The sequence below is a fragment of the Antechinus flavipes genome, chromosome 2 (genome assembly GCF_016432865.1).
Source record: "Antechinus flavipes isolate AdamAnt ecotype Samford, QLD, Australia chromosome 2, AdamAnt_v2, whole genome shotgun sequence".
NCBI classification, from domain to species: domain Eukaryota; kingdom Metazoa; phylum Chordata; class Mammalia; order Dasyuromorphia; family Dasyuridae; genus Antechinus; species Antechinus flavipes.
In genome coordinates this window covers 318,440,763-318,465,625 of record NC_067399.1, presented here as the reverse complement: position 1 = coordinate 318,465,625, position 24,863 = coordinate 318,440,763, and the positions used below count along the sequence as shown (strand labels likewise).

Here is a 24,863-nt window from a genome sequence, read left to right as displayed (position 1 = left end):
CTGGTTCTGCTCATTTCACTCAGCATCAGTTCATGTAAGTCTCGCCAGTCCTCTCTGTATTCATCCTGCTGGTCATTCCTTACAGAACAATAATATTCCATAACATTCATATACCACAATTTATTCAACCATTCCCAATTGGAGAATTCCATTCCAATGGGAATTGCTTCCATTGATATAGTCCCTCCTCCTTCTCCAATTTCACAATACTTTCCTTCCTTCAACTATATCCATACTAGGATATCTAGAATTAGTTGTAAAACTGAAGATTAAGAGAAAAGTTAGGGCTGACAGTATAGATTTGGATGTATTTCTTACAGAGGAGATAGCTAAGGAAGAAAGAAAAGATGAGCATTCATTTTTAGGAGTAGGGAGACAAAATAGTGAAGAAGACAGAAGTGGTGTTCAGAGAAGAAAACCAGAATATAAGAGGCACAGTAGAGAGGCCAATGGAGAGAAGCTTTTCTTTTCTTTTCTTTTTTTAAAATAACTTTTTATTGATAGAACCCATGCCAGGGTATTTTTTTTTTTTTTTTACAGCATTATCCCTTGCATTCACTTCTGTTCCGATTTTTCCCCTCCCTCCCTCCACCCCCTCCCCCAGATGGCAAGCAGTCCTATATATGTTGAATAGGTTACAGTATATCCTAGATACAATATATGTGTGCAGAACTGAACAGTTCTCTTGTTGCACAGGGAGAATTGAATTCAGAAGGTATAAATAACCCGGGAAGAAAAAAAAAAATGCAAGCAGTTTATATTCATCTCCCAGTGTTCTTTCTTTGGGTGTAGCTGCTTCTGTCCATTTTTGATCTGAATAAACGGAGAGAAGCTTTTCAAGAGAAGGGGATGGATGGGTTGATTGGTAAATGAGTGAGTGAATTGAAAGGGTGGCCACATGCTTCAAAAGTTAAAACAAAGGACATACAAAAGGCAGCCTTGAGGATTTGTTACTGGGGAAAGCAGGAGATGAAGGAGAAAATGATTTATTCAGGCAGTTATGCTAGGATTGTTCGGCTGTTATCTTGGCCATTCATTATCATTAGTTATCCATAAGACATTTATTATGCGCCTACTATTTGCGGCACACTGTGCTCAATACCTAGGGAAATTAAAAAGTAAATAAGGGATGGTTTCCGCCCTCAAGAACTGGAGATAAAAGAAGGCCCTTCAGTTTGCTCAAGGGCCCAGGCTCGGCCTCTATCCCTCAACAACCTTCCCCAAAGAGGTCCAATGGTATAACCCTCGCCTCCCCTCTTCCCCGCTCACGTAGCAACGTCCGTCGCGCTTCCGGCTGTTGCCGGGCCCTATATCCGGTGTCCGCCCGCCCTAGGCTCGACTACCTGGTTCGCGATGCTGTCCCGTTCACGTTTCTTGTCTCGGGCGTTCAGCCGTTCGCTTTTCGCCTTCCAGAAGGTAGGATCCAGGCCGAATGCGAGCCGACGCCGATACCGCATGGCAGGGGCCCGTGCAGACCCCAAGAAGGCTGGAGGGCAGGGCGGGGCGGGGCAGGCTGCGGGGCTGGCTCGGGCACCAAGGGCACCGGGACGAGGAGGCCGCGGGAGAGACCGGGGCCGCGGCTCGGAGCCGCCCGTCCCTTGGGCCCGGAGAGGCGCGGGGTCCTGCCTTCCATCCCGTTTCCTGTCTCCGCCCGGGACACCCATCCCACCCCTGCGCCGACTGCGGGCTCGGGTCTCTGTTGCGCCCCGACCCCGGGCCTCGCTTAATGCCCTCCTGCTGCTGCTGCGCTCCGGGCCAGAGGCCCCGCGGGGCCCCGAGAGGCGTAGTAGGGGTGCGGAGGACAGGCTGCTCTTCCTGCTCGTGACCTTTCCTAGGACAACCGCCTCCTCCCCCCAGGCTGGAAGCGACCAAGGTCCGCGCCCATGTCTGCCTTGACCTATTATTAATGCCCCTGGGATTGGGCGGGCAACCCGTGACACTCTCCGCCCCCGCGGGGTCCATCCCTGCCGGATGCCGAGAAGTAAAAGATCTTGGTCTTAGGGGGCAGGAGGGGAAGGGAGCATGAGGTGTGGGGAAGGAAGGCTGCACCCCAACGCCAAAAGGAGCAAGGGTCAGGCTGACACCAGTTCCCTCAGTTGACGCCTCTTATCGTGGCTGTTCTAGTTTCGAAGAGTGAAGGGTTTTTTTTGGTTTTTTTTTTTTTTTTTTGGAAAAGGCCACTTTTCAAAAAAAAGGTTAGTATGTCTTAGTGGCTAGATAGGAAGACTTCTTTGACTTGTGCTGGCCCTGGTAACCCTGGGCTCTTGTACCTTGCAGAGAAGGTGCAAACTTGACTTTTTGTAAGAGAGTTTACTGTACCATTGAAATCATAGTCCTAGTCTTCATCCTTTCCATTTTAAAACTCTTCACACAGTGGACCATTTAAATCTCCCGTTTCTTTTCTTTCTTCTTTTTTTTAAAATCAGCACTGCGATAATTATGAGAAGGGAGGGTGTGTTTTGGTGGTGGTGGTGGTGGGAATTTTTTTTGTCATATCTCTTGAAATATTCTGGTAATGCTTTCTCTCTACAGGGGAACTGCCCTTTAGGGAGGCGTTCCTTGCCTGGTAAGTTTTGCCCTGACTCTTAACAATATTCAGGGTGTTTTTTACATATTAGGTTTAAGGATACATGAGTAGTTTTTTCACATGAGCTTACCGAAAATTGTCAGTAAACATTTCCCTCTTGTAGGATGGAAAATGAAATATTGAAGTGAAAAGACTTATTTTGGAATGGATGGGAAAAGCATCATGGGTCCACTAGATTCTCAATGGTTAAATGCAGGAAGTTTCAAAGGCAGGGATGACTTTAGGATCATACATAAATCCAACATATTTTCCACCATTTCATGCTTCTTCAATCATTCAAGTTAGTCTAGGATGTGTTACTATAGAGAATGTAATCCTAACAGAATCTTTATATCCATAAAGATAGCTGAGTTACTTTATTTTCGCCCCACCCCCATCCTTCCCCCGTAGAATTTGTAGAGGGAGTACACATTGGAGACTTCCCATTTTTAGTGTCTTTTTTCTTGTATATAGCTTTGGAAGACTTTGGAATAGACTATTTCTCCTTTTAAAAAAATGCCCCTCCCACCCCCCCAACAACAATCCTAGAATAAAACAAAGAGCAAAGAAAAACAGGTAGCACAAGTCTCAAGTCACATAAACATAAGAAAATGATTGGAATTGATGGCTCCATCTTTCTGTTATTTGCTGATTTGATAAAAGAAATGAAGACCCATGTGTAGTCATTTGTGCAAGGCAACACTATTGGTTCTGTTTGCTGTTATCTTCCTTAATTTAGTTAGTCAGCATGTATTGTTCTATTAGTTCTGCTTTTTTCATTCTACCTCACTTGATGGATCTCTGAAAAAGATCTAAGATATATAAGAAATTGAATCAAATTTACAAGAAAAAGAACCATCCCAATTGGTAAAAGGTTAAAGGAGATGAATAGGCAGTTTCAGAGGAAGGCATTCAGTCTATCAGTATTCACATATAATTAGAGAAATGCAAATCAAGGTGACTCTGAGGCACCACCTTGAACAGATCATATTGACTAAGGTGATGAAAAAGGAAAAGGACATGCTGGAGCAACTATGCAGAAAACACATGTACTAAGCACTGTGAACTAAGAGCTGTGAACTACTCCAACCCTTCTGGAAAGTAGTTTGGAACTGTTCCCCAAAAGTTATTAAATTGGGCATAGGCTTTGATCCAACAGTACTGTTACAAGCTCTCTCAGAAGGATGGTTTTAGAAAAACCTGAGAATATCTGTATGAACATCATGATACAAATGGAAGTAAGCTGAGCAAATAGAATAACAATATTGGAAAGATGATCCTTTTTGAAAAACTGAGTAAAAACCAAAACAATAACCAGTTACACTTCTGAAGGACTCATAATAAGCCCTAACCACTTTCATACAGAAAACTGGATTCAAGAGTGCAGCTCAAAACATTTCTTCTTTTTAGCCATCGCTATCTGGAATTTGTTTTGCATGACTATCCATTTTTGTGACTTATGTTTTCCCATCTTCTCAGTGAGTGGAGAGAGTTTGAAACTGAAAATAAAATTTTAAAATGCTGCTGAAATACATTACCTAACTTCTGATAGCTGATGAACTCAAAGGTCCAATTTCAAATGTGATGTATGCAGGAATTTATTTTGCTTGTCTATATATATCTGAAGCAGAGATTTTCTTCTCTTATTTGGTGAGGTGGGGAGTGGAGAGGTTATACCAGATTAAAAAAAAAGAAAGAAAAATGGGTCATCAGAACATTATAAAAGTGAGCATAGCTGATCTTCGATGAGTAGGCAACACACATAAGCAGGACAGCTTTGAAAATAACATGTTGAATTTATTAGATTTAAAAAGAAAAACATGCTCTTTGTTGCATGTGCATCTATTTACACAATTCTCTTTCTACTTTGTATGTGGAAATACTATTTTTTTTCCTTTTGGTGTTAAGTTCAAAATTTCTTGAAGAAAAGGAAAAATGCTGCCATGAATATTTTTATATAGATGAGTCTTTTTTTTTTAATAGCTTTTTATTTATAAGTTATATGCATGGGTAATTTTACAGCATTGACAATTGCCAAACCTTTTGTTCCAATTTTTCTCCTCCTCCCCCATCCCCTCCCCCCAATGGCAGATTGACTAATACATGTTAAGTATGTTAAAGTATAAATTAAATACAATATAAGCATACATGTCCTAACAGTTATTTTGCTGTACAAAAAGAATAGGACTTTGAAATAGGGTACTGTTAGCCTGTGAAGGAAATAAAAAATATAGGCAGACAAAAATATAGGGTTGGGAATTCTATGTAATGCTTCATAGTCATCTTCCAGAAGATGAGTCCCTTTCCTTTGCTGACCTCCTTAGGGCATAAACCTATAGTAAAGTTTCCAGGTCAAAGGGGATGAATATTTTGTGACTTTTATTACATAATTTTTTATTGCTTTTTTACATAGTCATATTAATTCACAACTCCTTCAGCAGTGTGACAGTTTGAGTTAGATTTCTTTATCACCCACCTTGAGTTTTGTTATTAAATCTTTACTGTTTTGATGGATGTAATATGGTAGCTTAAGAGTTATTTTAATTGTCATTTCTCTGATTACTAGTAATTTTGAACAAATTTTCAACTGGTTGTTTGCTAATAGTTTGTTGACATGTCATTATAACGTAGAGTTATCAGTGGCAAAAATGGTTAATTGTAGACCAATTTAAGGATGGATAAAAATCCTTTTGTTTTTTTCTTTATATTCTGAATAGTAACACCAAATAAGATGGGTATAAGTTTATACTTATATAAGTTATATAAATTTCAAGTTATATAACATGTAATTTCAACTTGTAGCTTTCAAAATTGTCCTGTTTCTTTGTGTTTTTTTTTCCCCCTGGCTTTTCTTCATTGCATTAAAAAAAAAAAAAAAAAAAAAAAAGATGCCTCAGTGCTCCACTTCTTCCTTTTTTTCCACTCTGTCCCTGCCCCTCCTTCCCATTGTGGGTGTGAAGAGATGGGAGAAGCTCTTGTAACAAGTATTCATAGTTGAATTCCTCCATTGGCTATGCCTGCAAATGTGTATCTTATTTTGCATCTTGAATGATCACTTTGCTAAGTAATGCTTCAGTCTTCTAGATTTGTAGCTAGTCTTTACATTAATCAGAGTTCGGAAATGTTTCAAAGCTGTCTGTCTTTACATTGTTGTTGTTACTGGATAAATTGTTCTCATTCTTCTTATTTCTGCCTGCCTTTATACACCTCAGATTTTTCTGAAACTGTCCTTTTTATTATTTCTTAAACATTGATATTCCATTATATCCATATACTGTATGTGTTTAGTCATTTCCCCATAGATAGGAACCTTCTTAGTTTCCAATTGTTTGCTCCTACAAAAAGAGCTTAAATAAATTTGTACACGTGGGTTTTTTGTTTTTTTTTTTTCTTTGCTCTCCCTGGGTTATAATGATAATGATACCACTGAGTCAAAAAGTATACACAGTTTAATGACATTTTGGCCATAACTCTAGGTTTTCCAAAAAGGCTGGACCAAATCACAGTTCTATTAACTTGTATATTAGTGTGCGCGGTTTCCCAAAGCCCTTCCAACATTAGTCATTATTCCTTTTTTGTTCATCTTTCTCCATCTGATAGGTATGAGGTGGTACTTCAGAAATGCTTTAATTTGTATTTCTCTAATTGTTAATGATTTGGAGCATATTTTCCTAAGTTTGTTGACAGCTTAGATTTCTTCCAGAAAGAGATGTTCTTGCCTTAAGAGCAACTAAGCTAAAAAGTGGTAGAAAAAAAGGATAATGAGGTTTGAATCTGATAAGTGGAAAAATTGCCTGCTTATTCCCAAGGGAATAGGAACCCAGGGTTCCTATGTAGTTTTTAAATGTTATGTACTACTGATTGAAGCTTATCCTCTACCCTGTTTTAGGGATTAGAGAGGAACCAAAAGAAACCCCAGTATTTTTCAGTAGGTAATAAGGCAAAAACTGAGACTTTCAGTGGTGGTGGTTGTTATTTATTATTGTTGTCATTTGCCTTGCAGGTATCTCCCTATGCCAGGGACCGGCTTACCTTTACAGTAAAAAGATTGTGTAAGTGTTATGTGGGAAGTGTAGTCATTCTTTCCAGGATATCTATATCTAGGAGGGCATTTGATTTTTGGCCTCTAGGCGCAGAAATCTTAACTTTTGCTTTGACTATTTAGAATTATTTTTGATGACAGCCTGGTTTTAAATAAAACTTTGAAGTGTTAAAAGAATGTGAAGAGTATGTATACTATATGTTCAGGAAACTGGAGATTCTACAAGATTAGGTGGAAATTCATTCCAAATTATAAAGACAAGCAGACCAGCAACAAGGATTTATTAAATGCTCATTATGTGATAGGCACCATGTTAGGCACTGGGCATACAAATAAAAGCAAAGAGCAGAACAGCCCCTATCCTCAAAGAGCTTACATTTTAATATAGCTTATCTTTTTGAAATAAAGTTGTTTGGCTGCTTTTAGGAGTAATTGTATTCCAGAGAGGATATTCTCAGTTGAATCCTGGTTTTGTTCCTATTCTACTAGAATTTTTAGGAGCACCCTGCCTATTGGATAGCAGAGTCAATTAAAAAAATTCAAATTCAATTTAATAATGTCCATTTTGATTTGAATACATTGTAGCAACATCCTTAACAGAAAGACACATAAGTTAAATGTTTACCATAATATCCCAATCACCAGTAGTGACATTTCTGAGAAGGGGTCTTTCCTTAAAGGTGAACTGGTATGAAGGAATAAGTTATTTTAAAAAAAGAAAAAAAGCTTCAATAAAGCCTCCTAGCACTAAGTTGTGCAGTATGTTCTTCAAAAAAACAAGAAAATCAATCTGGTTTCTCTAAACATAAATGTATTTATAGAATGTATAGTGCAAAACTTAAGTTTTGTACTGATCTTTGGCGCTCCAGAATTCTGAATTAGTCAGAGATTATTACCTATCGTGTTCACTTATGCAGAGCCTAAAGAAAAGCTAACAGATGATTTTTGTATTAACCCTTAGTTATAAGTAATGGTCCTCTCCCCTATCCCCTTTGTATTGAAGCTCTTTGAGGATGCTGGTAAGAGGAATTTTGGCAGGCAACTATTATAGTGGCTTTCACAGGTTTCTAAGGAAGATGATATATTAACTACATCAAAGATTATTATGAGTGTTGAAGCACTAATCAGTCTGCTGCTGTTGAATCACAGGATGCTGATATTTGAAATAAAATATAAAACTATAGAGAGGTATTGTCATATCAAAAAAAAAAAAAATTCCATGGCCTCTTTTAGTAGTTCATATTGCTGCAATGTAGATATGGGGTGTATAGTGTAGTATTTAGAGTCTGTTTATTATTTACAAATTTGTAAATTTAATGTTACCTACCTTATCTGATCTTAATTTGTAAGCTTTAAGGTAGGAATTCCATAATATTTGGTATACTGCCATATGTGGACATGTAACAGATACTACTTGAATTTAGTTAATTGGAAAGAAGAGAAAACTAAAATCAAAAAATAAAGAACTTGATTCTTTTGGTGAGGCCTTGGGAGATTGAATTATCTGGGCTGGCATTTGAAAGAATAAGACCAGTCTTGTTTCTTTATATGCTATGTGAAGTGTCTGATACATATTGAGTGTTGTTATAAGCATATAAAACAATTCTTTTGGAATAGAATTTTGTCTATGAAGGAGAGCACATGCTTTTATTTAAAAAATGAAAACAAAAAAAGGTTTTTATGTGAAGCATATCACTTAAAAGGAGTTAATTATTTTATGTGTTTTTTTTTCTTTCTGTAGTTTAGATGACTCTGTCCTGAATGTTCGCTTCTTCAGAACTACAGCAGTGTGCAGTAAGTATTTGTGAGTTAAACTGAGGCTCTTACCCTATTGTGAGAGGAATATGAGTGAAAAGATAAAGTAGTAGTAAAAGAGTTATTTATTCATGGGACTTTTTTTCCTTTATTTAGAGAATGATGTTATTACAGTCAAGACACCAGCATTTGCAGAGTCTGTCACAGAGGGTGATGTCAGGTGGGAGAAAGGTAAGATTTCATTCTCTCTTTTTATTTTTATTTATTCCAAGTCTAGGGGCAAAGTTCATTGTAATTGTAATGTCAGTTGAAATAGGCTAAGTTCCAAAAAAATTTAGCAAAGAACCAGAAGCAAGAAGATACATTTATAAGAAAAAGATAAGTCAAGTGCTTCGTGTCACTAATATGCTTATTTTGTGGCTTAGAGGTAGAATTGAGGAGTGGTCTTGGTATCAAATTCTGTGGCTTACATTGTCTCAGAAATTTTGTTATTACTGATCAATAGATTGTTATGTGACCGCCAGCATTGTTTATGGAACTACAACATTCCCAAGGCCTGGTAGCCCTATTGCTTTGTCCTCCCTTGGAACTGCACTATGTCATTCTTCCCTCAAGCAATTGGGATCCAAATTCATTTGGGGCAAAAATCTGAAGGTCTCATCTTCTGGTGTTGCTTCTGGCTAATAAGGAGTGTAGAGCTGGCTGGCCCTGCCTAGCTGAATACTCTCCTTTTTATTCCATGTGCATAAATATCATGTAGCAAATACTTCTCCAAGTTATAAGTAAATTAAGTAAATATAAATGTGTCTTGGTTAGTAGAATCCTATATCTCCTGCATTTTCTTCAGGCTTTTTCAGAAAATGGCCTTGTCAAATGTATACTTTTAAAAATTTTCTTCTGTTAAGAGTTTTCTCTCTGACAGATAAGCGCTTGTTTTTCAGCGGTTGGAGACACAGTCTCAGAAGATGAAGTGGTTTGTGAAATTGAAACCGACAAGGTAAGTTTAGTATATTGTGCTTAGTGCCTTTCCCTTGGTTCCTTAGGCCAGCAAAAGAGATGAAAAATAGCCAAGGAACTATTAATGGAATAGTTAAGTTTGTGAGTATGTCGGGGTTTTTTCAAACTGTAACAGGTCATGGAAATCTTTAAAGGCTTGTTTTGACTTTTAAGATGTGCCTGCCAGGTGTTCTTTTATTTTTTTTTAATGGCTTTTTATTGACACAACATATGCATGGGTAATTTTTGCAATATTGTCCCTTGTATTCACTTCTATTCCAACTTTTCTCTTCCCTCCCTCCACCCCCTCCCCTAGATGGCAGGCAGTCTCATACATGTTAAAAATGTCAAAATATATCTTAGATACAATATATGTGTACAGAACTATATAGTTCTCTTGTCTGTCAGGTTTCTTAAAAGGAGTATCTTGACTATGGTTTTACAGCTTCCCCCCTCCCCCCAGTGGACTTGGCCAGGTTCCAAATTAATCTTCTTAAAGCCTTTCTCTGTTTTGAAAGTCCTCAGCAACTTCCTATTCCTGTAGGTTAAATACTTTTAAAGATCTTCCCTTCTAGCTTCAGCTCACATTTTTACATTTTTGTACAGAACTGTCTTTTAAGCACTCTTATTTACCAGACAAACGGGTCTACTTGGGTGTTCCCTATATAAGGGATTCCTGTTTCTGTTGCAATAGCATTACATAGTTTTCCCCTCAAAGCTAGATAGAATGAGTACCCTGCTCACCTGCATATTTAGAATTCTGAACTTTCTGTAAATGTTCTCTTGATCCTTCTTAATGGTAACGAAACTTTTAGTATTTTTTTTGGTATTTGCACTTTGTTGTCTTCCCATTCCAAAGGAATGTAAGCTCCTTGAAAAGGTAGGAGAAATTTGGCTTTTGTTCCTCAATCTACAGTACTGGCACAGTTATAAGAGTTGAAAGTGCTAATTCTTTCATTGTCTTTTTCTGTTAAATACACTCTGAATTTGTTATTGCTTTGTAAGGAAAAATGGATGTCTTTTACTTCTTTTTTTTGTATTGTGCTTGCCTCTAATTAACTTGATTCTAATACTGAATAAAAACTGACTCTTCCCCCATCCCATTTCCCTTTTCTAGACATCTGTGCAGGTTCCATCACCGGCAAATGGAGTGATTGAAGCCCTCCTGGTACCTGACGGAGGGAAAGTGGAAGGAGGAACCCCTCTGTTCACTCTCAGGAAAACTGGCGGTAAGGAAGGAGCTCCTGTTGTCATGGTCTCCAACACATCACCTTGGAGATGGGACTGAAAATAAAGTACTGATTCCCTCCCACCTCATAAGAACTCTCCTTGGCATTCCAGCCATCTTAGGTGAGGGAGTAAGAGTGTCAATATTTGTTTAGTATGAATTTGAAGTGACTGATAAATAAGGAGTAGTAAGGATGTAGAACACATCAAAGTGCCCTCTCCTTACCTGCACACATTTCTCATTCTGCACTTTATATATTTTCAAGAGAGAGTAAGGACAATAGTCCAGAGATAGGGAGTTACACTTTGTATAGTGTATATCCAAGAATTCAGAGCATGACATCATTTATTTTTTAGTCCAGCCTATGTTATATGGGAATTGTTATATTTTAAAGATAGAGGATGTGATAAAGTGCTTCTCCTCTTAATTTTGGTGGACATGATACTTCTGGTAACAAGATAAACTACCTTTGAAATTATGAATTGTTGAAGATAGAGTTATGGAAAATCGCTCAAGGATATCTGAGACCCTGGGAAATGGCTAAAACAGACTTTGGGTATGACAGTCATTTCTGCTTTGTAAATGTGAAAAATGTCACTTGGATTATGTAGGAACTTCATCCACTAACAAGTTTGACATTTTGGAGCTAAAAAACCTCCGTAAAATCCTAGTTCTGTTGCTACTTTTGTGACCATGAGCAAATTACTTAACTTATTTGGGCTTCAGTTTTCTCATCACTAAGTTGATAAGATTGCCCTAGATGACCTCTTAAGATTCTTTTTAGTCCTATAAATCTTTTAAAAAGCTTGTTTATAAGAGTCTGATTCAGGCCATAAAAATAGACAAGCACTGGGTATTGAAATTTTGTAGCTGATATACCTTGCTGCTCTGCTAGCTTAGTAGAAAGTGAAAGGCATCTTTCATCAAGGCAGAGAGCCACACTCCTCAGCTGGCTAGTTATGTGTATTTCAGAAAGATGAAAAAAGACTAAAAGAAATGGGTCAGTCTAGATAGGATTTCCTGACAAGAAGGCCACATATTTAGTGACTTTGAGGAGGAGTGAAGGAGTAAACTGCTTAAATCAGCGCAGGGTGGCATTAGGCCCTGGGGAGAAATCTCTGAACCTAGAAAGAGAAATGTCTGCCTCCTCTAAGGGAAACAGCAGCCTTTGTATAGGAGTTCTGGAAGCTGCACAAGAAGCCCACCATATTCTTGGGGGAAAAAGGGGTGACCTCAAGGATTGTACCCAGAGTGATGGAAGCAAGCCTTTTAATGAGTTGATAATCTTTTAAAATCTAGAACTGTTATATTTCGAATTTATTTCTGGTTAAAAGGAGAAGTAATTTTGGTGTTTCATATACTTTAGGTGTGGAATTGCAATAAGGCTGTGTGCCTAGTAAATAAATTACATAGAAACATCTGTTTCAGTTCTATGTCCATTAAATCCATGTTGCTTTCTTGATCATTCAAGGCCTAAGACAGTAAGAAACATTGGGAAGAATGGAAATTGAAACCAATTAAGGTTGGGGATCATTATTAAACCAAAGGTGGAAAGTGACAGGAATACAGTAGAAGGATTTAAAAAAAAAAACCTTTTGAGAAATTTTAGATTGACCTTTTACATTCTATAGTAAAAAAAGAAAAAAACAAAACAGGTCTCCAAATGGGTAAGAGTTTGTTTTACTGTCTAATGTAAAGTATAGGGTCTTATTTAAAATATTTTTTCCCTTACTATTGTGAGCATAAGGGAAGACTGGGGGGGGGGGTGTCTATGAAATACTTTGAATTTATAAATCTTACTATACTTTAAAGAGATACTTGTCAAATAAAATCAACATAGTACATTCTCTTAGAGAAAGCAATAACAGTTTACATTTTATTTATTTTTTGTTTATATTTTATTTAAATTGTTTTAACTTGAATCCCTTTTTTGGCTATAAATTTTATGAAGGAAAGAAGAAGAGAATAAGCATTTAAAAAGTACTTGCTACATGCAAGGCTCTATACCAAGTGCATTACAAATATTATTTTTAAAATATATTTTCCCAAGTAAGAACTGAGAATACATAGGGCTACAATCTGATTTAGAATACATATAGGGATTGTTGAGGGTAGGGAAATATCTAGTACCTCTTTATGTCTCCACCTATTATGTATCTGATATCTAGAATCGTTCAGTAAATTGATTGGTTGAAATAGAATTTAGAACAGCAGGTTCTCTTTGTAGCTTTACTTTTTGAGGCCTGTGTTATTTAGTTTTTATAATATGTGTGATGAACTCTTTTTTTTTTTTTTTTTAGCTGCTCCTGCTAAAGCCAAACCAGCTGAAGCTCCCCCTGCTGCAGCCCCTAAACCAGAATCTGTGGCAGCTCCTCCCCCTCCCCAACCTGTTGCATCTATACCTACTCAGATGCCCCCAGTTCCTCCTGTGTCATCACAACCTGTTGATACCAAACCTGGTAAGCAACACCTTATTCCCATGAAAATGGAAGCAGGGGTAGTTCATCAAGTTCCATATGTTCTTTTTTGTAACTGTTTCTTCCAAGTCTGCAAGGATTCCTTCCTTCTGAATAAGTCTTCATGTCAGGCTTAATTGGATCCTTCACTGCAGTTTTTAGCCGAATTCTTTGTGTATTTTTAACTAAGCATCTATAGTCTACTTGATGCTGTAAAGGATGCAAGAGGTGGGGCAGCTAGATGGCATAGTGCACCAGCCCTGAAGTCAGGAAGATCTGAGTTCAAATCTAGTCTCAGTCTCAGGCTGTGTGACCTTGAACGAGTCACTTAACCTCATTTTCCTTGGGGAGGAGGGAAGATGGAAGAGGTAATAGTAAAAATCATTTCCCTTCCTGATATATTTGTACCTTTTCTCCATTTCCAGTGTCTGCAGTAAAACCCTCTGATGCTGTATCAGCAGCAGAGCCAGGAGCTGGCAAAGGTGTGCGTTCGGAACATAGGGTAAGCTGCTGAGATCTAATGAATGCCAATTTTAGGGTGATAAGGGCACTACTAAGGAGGGGGGCATAGCAGGACAGTGACAGTTTCCAGACTACTATAAGCAAATCAACAACCTGTCTCAGGAATTTGTCTCCTTGGTTGTGCCTTCCTGGAGGTTAGACTTATGTTTACATAGGCTTTGTTTATATTTCCAGAGCTCAGAAGTCCTTCCTGATGTCAAAATATACTTTGAATTTGGACAAAATAGTTAAAATTCGTAGACCAAAGATTGGTAATTCAATGAGAAACTGACAGAGAATATGTTCAGTTTTCACCATTTCTCAAGAGCCTTAAGAAATGCTTGTCTACCAGTTTCCTAGGGATGGGGAAACCAAAGGGGAGGCATGTAAGAAATTAGTTAGGATTGTAACCAATGGCTGGTGAATACTGTATCAAATAGGAATGATCAGCCTTGCAGCCAATTACAAACGTAAAGTTGTCTGTTTTATAAAATATCTCATTAAACACTCCCCCAGTCCACCCTTGGCCCACAATCAATCCCTTAAAAGGTAATGTATAGGGCAGAAAAAAAACAACGAATTTGGAAACAGAAGGGTCCTGGATTCTAACTCTATTTGTAATATTTATTAAAGATGACTTGGGGCAAGTCATCCTATTTGAATCTGCTTTGTTATCTATAAAAATTATAACGAGATTTATATTAATACATGTTATGAGAAACACTCTTTAAATGGTAAAGCGCTATAAAAGCTGCTATTAATACATTGTACAGAAGCCTAATATAACAGATAAAGAGTTGATCTCAAAGCCAAGAAGACTGACTCCTGGAATTCAGTCTGGTCTCTAGATTACTTAACCTCTCAATGCTCTTGACCAGAGGTCAAACACTGTACAACATCCCTAGCAGAACCTAATTAAAATGTAATCAGGAAATATATAGCAAAGTAGAAATGCAGTAGAAAAGAGACAGTACTAGTATGTGGTTTTCTAATGTGACCCCTTTTCTATTTGAGTTAGATACTGCTGCCTTATGCAGCTCTCAAGACTGTGTGTGACAGAAAAAAATCTGTCTGGATTAGTATGAGTTTCTTTTCTCAGAGGTTCCCTGTCTGAATGAAATCACAGACCTATGTCCTACTTATCATATTAGTGCTAAATAATAATAACTGATACATAATGCGTACTATGTGGCAGCCCTGATGCCAAATACTTTATAAGTAGTAAGTTAAAATTAACTAAGACATGCCTTTGTGAGTGATCATTTGCAAGGCCTGTAGAAGTATTGAATTGGATTCTTGAGAGATGATTCAGGGAGTGTTTTTCCTAAGCAGCGTTGCCCAACACATCATTCAATAAATTGTTGCTGCTTTTGTCAGCTAGGACAAAAACCTCGAGTGTGGGCAAGAGTGTGGGTTTTCTTGCCTGGCAAGGCAGTGGCATCTAGAAAAATTGCCACTTCAGAAGTGCTAATGTCTGATTTCCTTTGCATATCTTTTTTCCACAAGTAGTTGGTCTTGTGCATGACTCGAGTTTGATTTTAAAAGCAAACCATTTCCTGGGCCCCAGTCCCAGAAAAGACTTAAAGGTGAATCTAAGCAAGTAAGAGTTCCTTATCTTTTAAAAATATCACTACAGAAAAGGGCAGAGTACAGCTCCTGTTGTGTGGAATCACACCATCCTTCTTGTTTCTTAATCCCATGCCTTCTAATGCGGATACTGCTTTGAGCTTAACTGGGATCAGACTTGATCTCAAGAATCCAGTTTTCTAGATTCTTACCCTCTTCTATTTTAGGTGAAAATGAACAGGATGCGACAACGTATTGCTCAGCGCCTAAAGGAGGCCCAAAATACATGTGCAATGCTGACCACTTTCAACGAGATTGATATGAGGTGGGAACTGTAACCCTATCTCTATGTATTTGGAAAATGTGGAAACCATGGTCATTGTCCTGTACTTAGGAGAGAAATTCCCAGTATTGATATTTGGAAAAATAGGTTTCTTTTAGCCAACAGTGGATTGGTTGTTTCTTTTTCTTATTGATTCTCCAAACTTGTGTATGCCTCTCAGATTCTTCAAGTTTGAAGGTAGAAATGCAACAAATCTTTAAATATATTCATAGTGGCAGGTATATTTGAGTAGAGAGAAGGAAGCCAAGTTACTAGCTTTATTCCATTGCTTCACTGAGGTCATATTACTAAGTGAAAAGAACACTAAATTGGGACTCCTAAGGCTTTTATTGTTGCTGTTCGGTTGTGGTTCGATTCTTTCTGACACCATTTGGAATTGTCTTAGCAGAGATATTAGAGTGGTTTGCCATTTCCTTCTCCCGCTCATTTTCATGTCACCTCTTCAGGAATTTTTTTCTTTGTGTGTAAAATTGGGAGCCTGGAATAGATGATCAGCTGCTGCAAAAGCTACTTTTCTTTCAAAGCAGAATGTATTAATATTATTATTTTTGTTCTTCTGGACCTTCAGTCCATTCCTATTAAAATGTGGCCAGCATCCCCTGTGTCACCACTATTGATACCAAACAATTTCTTCAGGTCTAACATCCTGTCATTTTGTGAAGTGATTTACTAAAAATGGCCCAGAACCAATATTCTTCTTCCTTTTCAAGTTAAGTGGTTGGTTCCTTATTTCTTTTCCTAGACTAATAGTAACTGTGGTTAAAACAGGTTAGAAAGTATGGTTCTTTCCTGCACTGCTTTCTCACTCTTAGTAAAATTTTGATTTCCTTTTGTCAGTATTTTGGGGGAGGTTGAGATATCCAGCTTTTCAAAAAAGGAATATAATTTTGAGTAAAAGAAGGGAATTTTTGGATAAATATCCATATCCAAATGTCTATCCAATTTTGGAGCATCCAGCACTTTCAGTATTAAGATTTCTAGTGCATATATTTTCTTGTTATAATAGCCAGGAGAAGTTGAGGCAGAGCTTGAAAGCTTTTTCCTTCTTAGAAGCTGCAAGAATGTTCTGAATATTTGATGCAGGAAAGGAGCTTGTGGTAATGGATTAGAAAGCAAAACAGCTTGTATTACAATGCATTACAGCTAAATTGTACATAAATTGAATTGTACTTTGAAATCCTACCCAGTTTCTTAAGACAACACATGTAAATATTTGTGGCTGTCAAAGATAGAGTTGACAAAACAGAAAGGGAAATGTAGTATCTCAACCTCTTTTTAGTAGCTAATCAGGGTGTCATTTTACAGTGACCTAGGGTCTCAGTACATCTGGTAATCTGGTTTGGTTTGATTGCCTTTAGTGTTTATGCCATTGTCTCATTCAAAAGGGGCTTCTCTGAGGACCACCTCCTTTCCCTAGTTGCCACGGCCTCTATTACTAAGGGTCAGAACTCAGAAATAGAAACTCCTTAATGACCAAGGCAATAGAATTTGGGTAGGTTTGAGAGCAAAGATGTTTATCACTTCTCTTTCCCTCTTCTGCGGCTCTTGTGTCTTGGGAACCAGTAATGTCTTTAGGGTGGTAATCCTAGCAGTAAATAAGGTTAGACTCAGGAAAACATTGTAAACCCAATCAGCCCCCCTAGGAAAACTTCCTTTTTTGAAGCCAAAAAGGTCTGGAATGGATAGTTAAAGTTGTGTCATATCTTATCTTTCACTTTAATATTATATTAAAGCTATTACATAGGGAGAACTAAGCATTGGGTGAGACAGACCTAAATTCAATTTTCATCACATGAATCTATTCCGATAAGTACAGATATCTCAGTGATAAAATTATGGGGAAAACTGTTTCCCAGACTCTAAAGTGCTTCTGAGAGAGGAAGAAGCAGGTGAACAGAGTCCTATGGCTTTCTGAAGGCTTCTCAGAAAATCTTGCTTTTCCCCAGTATAAGGGAAAGAATGAAGCTTAAAGTCCCAAGCTTTGTATGAAACCAAACTTCATTTTTTAAATATCATGAAACTTACTTGGTACAAGTGAACCTGAAAAAGTGGGGAACAATATGATACCTAGAAGGGTATCACTTTATTTAATAGCCATCTCAAGCTTCATCACGGTCTTGAATGAAGAGCTAATTTGCTTACTCAGGGGCCTATGTGCCCATGCTGTCAACTTGGTGAGTTAATGTCATAGCCAAAAAAGGAACAAGGAATATAATAAGTGCAAAACATGCCTTAGTTTTTGGGTCCTTGAAAAATAATTTTCTAACAAAACTGCTTCTTTTTCTATCTAGGTTCTTAGCACACAAACAACATGATTTTTTATTGTTGTTGTAGTTCATGTTCTCTACCAATGAAAAGCTAGCTAGTAATATTTGGAAAAAGTGATGGGAGAGAAAGAACTGATATGAGGAATTATGTATTGCTTAATTTCACACACACACACACACACACACACACACATATTTGTGTCAAATGTTGGCCTCTCATGTAGAGTTGGGAGGGAAGGAAGGAAGGAGGAAAACATCTGGTAATTAAAATATATATATTTTTAAAAAGGGACATTTAAAAAAAAAGAAAGAAAAAAATGATGGGAGACCTTCAAAGAGTCTACAGTATATTAGAAGTAGATTGGCATTGATTCCTTCTTGTCTCTCCTTGTACTAGAACACATTAATCATGATAACCTTCAGTGAACCATTTCACAATTTGTTCAAAGGAAACAATCTAGAGAAATTAGGAATTGAGTAAAATGCTTGTCTAATCCGTTTTTACTTCAGGATAAATCTGTGATCATCTTAGTGGGGATGCCTTCATCAATGAAGATCATAAGCCCTCCATGCTTTATTAGATGATTATATGAGTATTTGTGGATGGAAAAAATATCCCCATGGCCAATTTTCTGGTGATGAGCCTCTCTGATTTTAGTTAGGCTGGCTTTTGGGTGATGGTAGTGATAGTTCCGAGGCTTATATCCAGAGCTTTTCTATCCTTTATTCTACTTGAATAGCCTAACTTTGGGAATCTAGGAATTAGCCTCATACCATAAGTAGGCACTGGAGTAGGGCTTTAGTAGATTTTATTCTATGCATGAGTTTAGAAACATGTAAAAAAATCAACCCATGTGCTTCCCTTATATTTACAATGTGTTTTTGCAGTAATATCCAGGAGATGCGGGCCCGACACAAAGAGAGTTTTCTGAAAAAACACAACCTGAAACTAGGCTTCATGTCAGCATTTGTGAAGGCTTCTGCCTTTGCCTTACAGGAACAGCCAGCCGTGAATGCAGGTGAGTCCACTTGGGCCAGGATGTACACACACATACATACCTCTAATGGCTATCCCCAAACTAAAAAGTCTTTCTTTACTGGCATAGAAAAATAAATGTTTTATGTAAGAGTTTCCTCTTTATCATTCATTTTTACCTTCTTAAAACCAAAGACATATTTCAGCCTACGTGTCAGTTTTCCCATTAATCAGAAAACATTTTTCATTTCTAAAGCAAAACTTCAGAGTTGCTCTGGCAGCAAGCATTTTGGGGAGTTGGAGTAAGGAATAAGCATTTATATAGTACCTATTGCGTTCCAGGCATTGTGCTAAGCACTTCTACAATTATCTTCTTTTGATCCTCACAACTCTGAAAGATAGGTGCTATTATCCTCATTTTACAGTTGAGATAACTGAAGCAAACAACGGTTAAATGACTTACTCAGAGTTACAAAGTTATTAATTGTCTCTGAGTGCAAATTTGAACTCAGGTCTTCCTGACTCTAGACATAGTGCTTTATCTACTGCTCTATTAGTTGCCTCTTTGGAGGCCTTGTTCATATCCAAGTAATTACTCTCATTCAGGGAGGAAGCTCATAGGTCATCCTTCACACACCCTCAATGTTATCTAAGAAATTGACCTCTGTACATGACGCATATTCCATGCCAACCTTTGATCTCTTGGGAATGAATTTACTGGGAAGAGTTTTTGTGCTGCTTTTGACTTTTGGACTTGATCCTTCATCAAATCTTTAGTAGAATCAAATATTGTTTTTATTTTCACCTTAGAAATCTTGATTCAATAAGATAGTCTCATTTTTTCCCTTTCATTTAGATACCTTTCTTCTTCCAGTGGATGGGAATTGAATCAAAGATACTTTAATTACCCATCTGTCAAGCCAAGGGCTCCAAAGAATTATAAACAGCCTTGAGAGGAATAGTCTGGGCAATTTTTACATGAAAACATTTTTGAATTTTACTTTTTATTACTCTGAACCTGACAAACAAATTAACATGAACATTTCTATATACAATTAACAGAAAAGAGAATTGTATGTAAAACTGCAAATCTCTCTTATAAACAATTCACTTAAAAAAAAACAAAAAAACCACAACATAATAAATCAGCTTGTTTCAGTGTTGTCTAATTTGTATCTCCTTTTCAACTTCTGTTCTCTTATATTCATTTTTGACCATCTTCTCTATCTTTGTGAGCTTTTACTCTTCCTCTCTCTCAGTAAAAGAAAAAAAGCCCCTCTTTGTAACAAATAGTCACGATCAAGCAAAATAAATCTATGTTTTGACCATATCTGAGAATGTTTATTTTGTTTCTGGTCTTTCCATCATTTTTGATGATGAAATAATATCCTATTATATTGCTATACTATAATTTGTTCAGGCAGCAAGGTGGTGCAGTGGATAGAGCCCTGGAGTCAGAAGAAAGATTTAAGTTCAAATCTAGCCTCAGACACATTTCTATTCCTTCACCAATTGAGGAAATATTCCTATACATATTTTTGCATGATTCTTTCCTTTTGGACAGGTCATTAAACCTTTATCTGCTTCAATTTACTCACCTATAAAAATGAGGATAATGACAGCACCCACCCTCACAGGATTGTTGGATCAAATGAAATTATATTTGTAAAGTTTTTAACACAGTGCCTGGTGCATAGTGGCACCATATAAGTGTTTGTTTACTACTCTATTCTCTTCTTCAGCCATTGATGGGTATCCCTACATCCTCACACTGGGGTAGGCACCAGAGATTCAAAGACAATTGAAAAATAGTCTCTTCTCTCCAAGAGCTTGCCCTTTCAATTCTTCCATCTATGTAAGTGCCCATTTTCTGCTGTCATTTGGGGTTTTCTTAGCAAAAATATGGGAGTGATTTGCTATTTCCTTCTCTAGCTCATTTTACAGATGAGGAAACTGAGGCAGATAGGATAAAGTGATTTGCCTAGGGTCACACAGTTGATAAATGTCTGAGGCCAGATTTTAACTTGGAAGATAAGTTCCTGACTCCCAGCCTATCATTGCATATACATTCATTTGACTTCTTACTGCTCGTAAACAAAAAACATGGTAGATATGGCTTTCAATGGGTAAAGTTTCAATTTTGAAATGTGAAAAGGCTCTCCTCTTGTTCTTGTTCACTTTGGGAAAAAGGGCATGTTTTTTCTTTAAACTAAGGGATACTACTCTTACTCCTGCTAAAGTGAAGAATCATACAATAAAATTTGTTGGTAATACTGTGTGTTAGGTGTCATGTGTTAAGGGAATGTTGGAAGACACAAAAAAGAAAGTGTAGCTACCCAAGAAATTAAATAATGAGGGTTGACTGGAATAGGAAAGGTATAAAAATCAGCTTTGCCTTACAAACATCCCCTTACTCCCACTCCACCCCTTGCTTTGGTGAGAATGTATAAATAACCTTTGCTTTTTTGCCTCACAGTGATTGATGACACAACCAAAGAGATTGTGTATAGGGATTATATCGACATCAGTGTTGCTGTGGCCACTCCACGGGTATGTAAATTGCATTTACTATATTAGAGGCCATGGCATTGCCTATGAGATTAGAAGACATTGTTTTTGGAAAACCTATTTTCTTTTTCTTTGGGGGTTGGGCTTGGAAAAATTGAAGAGACCTGATATATATGAGAAACCTGTACTGATCTTATTTAGATTCTGCCTTTTCCTATCAGGCCTAATCTCCCTGTTCCTCTGAATTTCTATATATTGTGGATGATAGTGAAACAGTACATCATTTAAGGGAAAGTGTTGGTCCCTTTGGAATTAGTGGAAATAGGTTGAGAATTCTGATCCATTATACATACAGACAAATGCTCTTAAATATGACATCTTATTTTCTTATCTTTTAGAGATAGAAAATACCTCCAGCTCCTTAGAAGAAAGGTGTCAATAAGTACAAAGAATACTTTTTTTTTCCACTCTGTAAACCAATGCTTCATTTCTTGTAGGGGCTTGTGGTACCAGTTATTAGGAATGTGGAAACTATGAATTTTGCAGACATCGAACGAACCATAAATGAGCTGGGAGAGAAGGTAAAATTCAGTGACAAAATAAAATAACAGATTACTGGGACAGTTAAGAGGGAGGGCAGCAAAAGTTGAAGACCCCTTCCCCTACCCCCCCACCCCAAGCACTAGCCTTTGCTTGATTTTATTTATTAATAAGATCAGGAGTTAAAACTGGTCTTCCAGGTGATCTGAAGATAGCGTAAAAAGGGAGGGAGGTGTGGTGCTAAAACCTCTTCACCTATAAAATGAGGATAATGACAGCATCTATCCTCAGGGTTGTTGGATCAAATAAAATTGTATTTGTAAAATTTTTAGCATAGTTCCTGGTGTATAGTGGCACCATATAAATGTTTGTTTACTTCTCTCTTTAAAGGAAGCCTAAATTAAATCTCAATTGAACTTAAAAATTGAACCAGGTCCCCAGATCTTGTTAGAACATGTTTGAATCCCTGAGTGAAATTACCCAGATTTTATTTATTCAGTTTGGATATGATCTGAATAGATTTTGGAATTTGTCTTTTTTAGGCCCGAAAGAATGAGCTTGCTATTGAAGATATGGATGGTGGCACTTTCACAATCAGTAATGGAGGAGTCTTTGGCTCTCTCTTTGGGACTCCCATCATCAACCCCCCTCAGTCAGCCATCCTGGGCATGCATGCCATTTTTGATAGGCCTGTTGCTATTGGAGGCAAGGTAGGAACTGCTATGTGAGGTTTTATGGTGATGATACTTGTCCTATACCATAAAGACTAGTTGCAGGGTATGACATATTGGGTAGAACCATCTAATTTAGAAGGAATTCCAGCCTTTGTCTGGTTTAGTTCTACTTCTACTGATAAGAGATTTGTAGCAATTTGACCACCGCCCCAGGAAGCACTTCTTCGTAGTTCCTGGAACTGTGTAAGATTATGCTCTTTTATCCAAGATCATCCAAAAGGTATTTGAATTTTACTTTGTACTTAGTAATGTGCTAGACATTATGGTGGTGTGAACACAGAGTCTCCTCTCACATGGACTTACAGTCTAGTTGAGAGACAAGAACCTGTAAAAGCCAAAATAATTTGATAAAATTGTGAGATGATTGAATACTATTGTAGATTGGGAAAAGCATGATGGAGGAAGCAGATCATTTGTTGTGGGTGGCATTTAGTTAGGTGGAAGAGAAAGAGGGAGTCTAAAGGATGTTCGAAGATAGGAAAAATGATAATTTTAAGAAAGGCAGGATTCCCTGGCTGCAGAAGGATCTCTGGTCTGCAGTAGAGTTCGTTGGAGAGGGAGGAGTATGTAAAAATGTAATGTTCTTTGTCGGTGAACACTGTCATCAATTGGGGTTTTCCATTCTAGGGGTTAGATTTGATGTAGGAAGAAACTTAAGTGCACAGAAAAGAAAATTCTGGAGAGAAGACTGTTGAACTAAGTCTTATGATGTAGTTCTTCCTCATTCCCCCATACAGTACAGAAAAGATTGTCCCTCTGTCTCTTCTCTATAGGTGGAAGTGCGGCCCATGATGTATGTAGCACTGACTTATGACCACCGACTGATTGATGGCAGAGAGGCAGTGACTTTCCTTCGAAAAATCAAGGCAGCAGTGGAGGATCCTCGTGTCCTGCTACTTGACCTTTAGGGAAAGTCACACTCCCTAAAGCTCCAACTCAAAGAGACTGAAAACCAGTCTTCCCTTATCCCCCTCATGTGTACCTGGGTCAGCTGGGTGGGAGACAGCCCCACGTGCTGCTGGCTTAAGAGAAGCAGAGCACTAGGTAACCAGCAGCTACAGCTCCTTTTAGGGCATTCCTGTCCCTCTCTCCACTGCCTTTGTCTTAACACGAATACTCTTCTCATTATGCTCAAGGTGGGGGAGAGAGAGTATTGATGGAGCCTCATTAATATCCTAGCCTTTCTCCCATGCATCCTTCCCAGAAATGATTTTGCTTTTTCCCTATGGCAGCATATAATAGAGAAACCACTAGGAATATTGTAAATCTTCTGTCTTACACCTGCCCAGTTTTCAAAAATCCAACATCCTCAGCGGTACAGGAGGAAGATCCTAGCCCCTATCATTATGAAGCTATAGCCCTGGCTCTGATCTTTCCAATTCTGGGCCCTGTGCAAAGTTTCTTTACTCAAATACAGGGGAAGAGGTGCTGCTTTGTTTATTAAAGGGCACCTTCCTGCTTAGGTAGCCTTGATTGGCTTTAAAATGCCTCTTCTACCTCTCTGGGAAGCACAGCCCTGTGTCCTGAGGTTAGAGGGAGGGTGGGGGAGGGGGAAGGGTTCAAGAGGGTCTACTGGCTCAGAAGACTTCAACTTGAGATACTCTTATCTCCAGAGGTAAGAGTGCATCAGTTTTGCACTTAAGACTTATGGGTCTTATGCCCAGAAAGGCCCATCTCTGCACAACCATGCACAGTGCTGCTGTGCTCACCTGCCTTTCTCTATAAGTTCCTAGCAATCATACCAGCAAAGGGGTTTGCATTAGAACCATCTTCATTTTTGGGTGGAAGTTGAACAGTTGGACCTTGGAGTCAGCGGATGTAGAATTTGAGAGGAATGGAAAGTCTCTAGTAAAATGCTGCCTATTGTTTTTTGGACTTAAATTTGAAGTTCAAATTGGTCGTTCTGCCCTATGTGGACAGATGAGGGCACTAAGCATTACCAATTCTGGTGTGGGCTGGCAGAGGAGAGGAAGCAATATGGACTCCTTCCTGCAACAGGAACAGAATAAGGAAAGTACACTTCTGGAAGTTCTCCACCTTAGTGAGAAGCAAGCTGTGACTTGTTAGTATAACTGGAGTCATCTTTAATATACTGCCTGATGTTGGTGGGCAAAATCATTGGGGTCCCTTGGGAAATGTTTCAGTATATACTTTTATTGTGAGGGCTACTGGAAATCCATCAATATGTATCCAAATATACCCAGTTCTGAGGCTGCTGGAACCATGGGGGCCATTTATAAGGGCCCAGCATGAGAGGGGTGAGGAGGGTGGAATCCAGTACTGAGTGCCTGCAGTGTCTACTACTCTTCATTATACAGAACTTGTAATTAAAATATTTAAAGAAACCCAAGTTTTAAATGAAATTAAAGGGGAAATGTTCACAAA

The 24,863-nt window shown here is 38.0% G+C and overlaps 1 protein-coding gene across 1 annotated transcript; it reads left to right on the top strand.

The window, feature by feature from the left end:
- Positions 1 to 1,320: 1,320 nt before the first annotated feature.
- DLST (dihydrolipoamide S-succinyltransferase) lies at positions 1,321 to 24,863 on the top strand. Its single transcript, XM_051977586.1, has 15 exons — positions 1,321 to 1,416; positions 2,533 to 2,566; positions 6,570 to 6,618; positions 8,350 to 8,402; positions 8,520 to 8,594; positions 9,305 to 9,360; positions 10,477 to 10,588; positions 12,888 to 13,046; positions 13,469 to 13,545; positions 15,338 to 15,435; positions 18,609 to 18,739; positions 21,173 to 21,246; positions 21,702 to 21,785; positions 22,287 to 22,454; positions 23,252 to 24,863. The coding sequence occupies exons 1-15, from the start codon at positions 1,354 to 1,356 to the stop codon at positions 23,384 to 23,386; spliced, it is 1,368 nt and encodes a 455-aa protein (XP_051833546.1). The 5' UTR covers positions 1,321 to 1,353; the 3' UTR covers positions 23,387 to 24,863.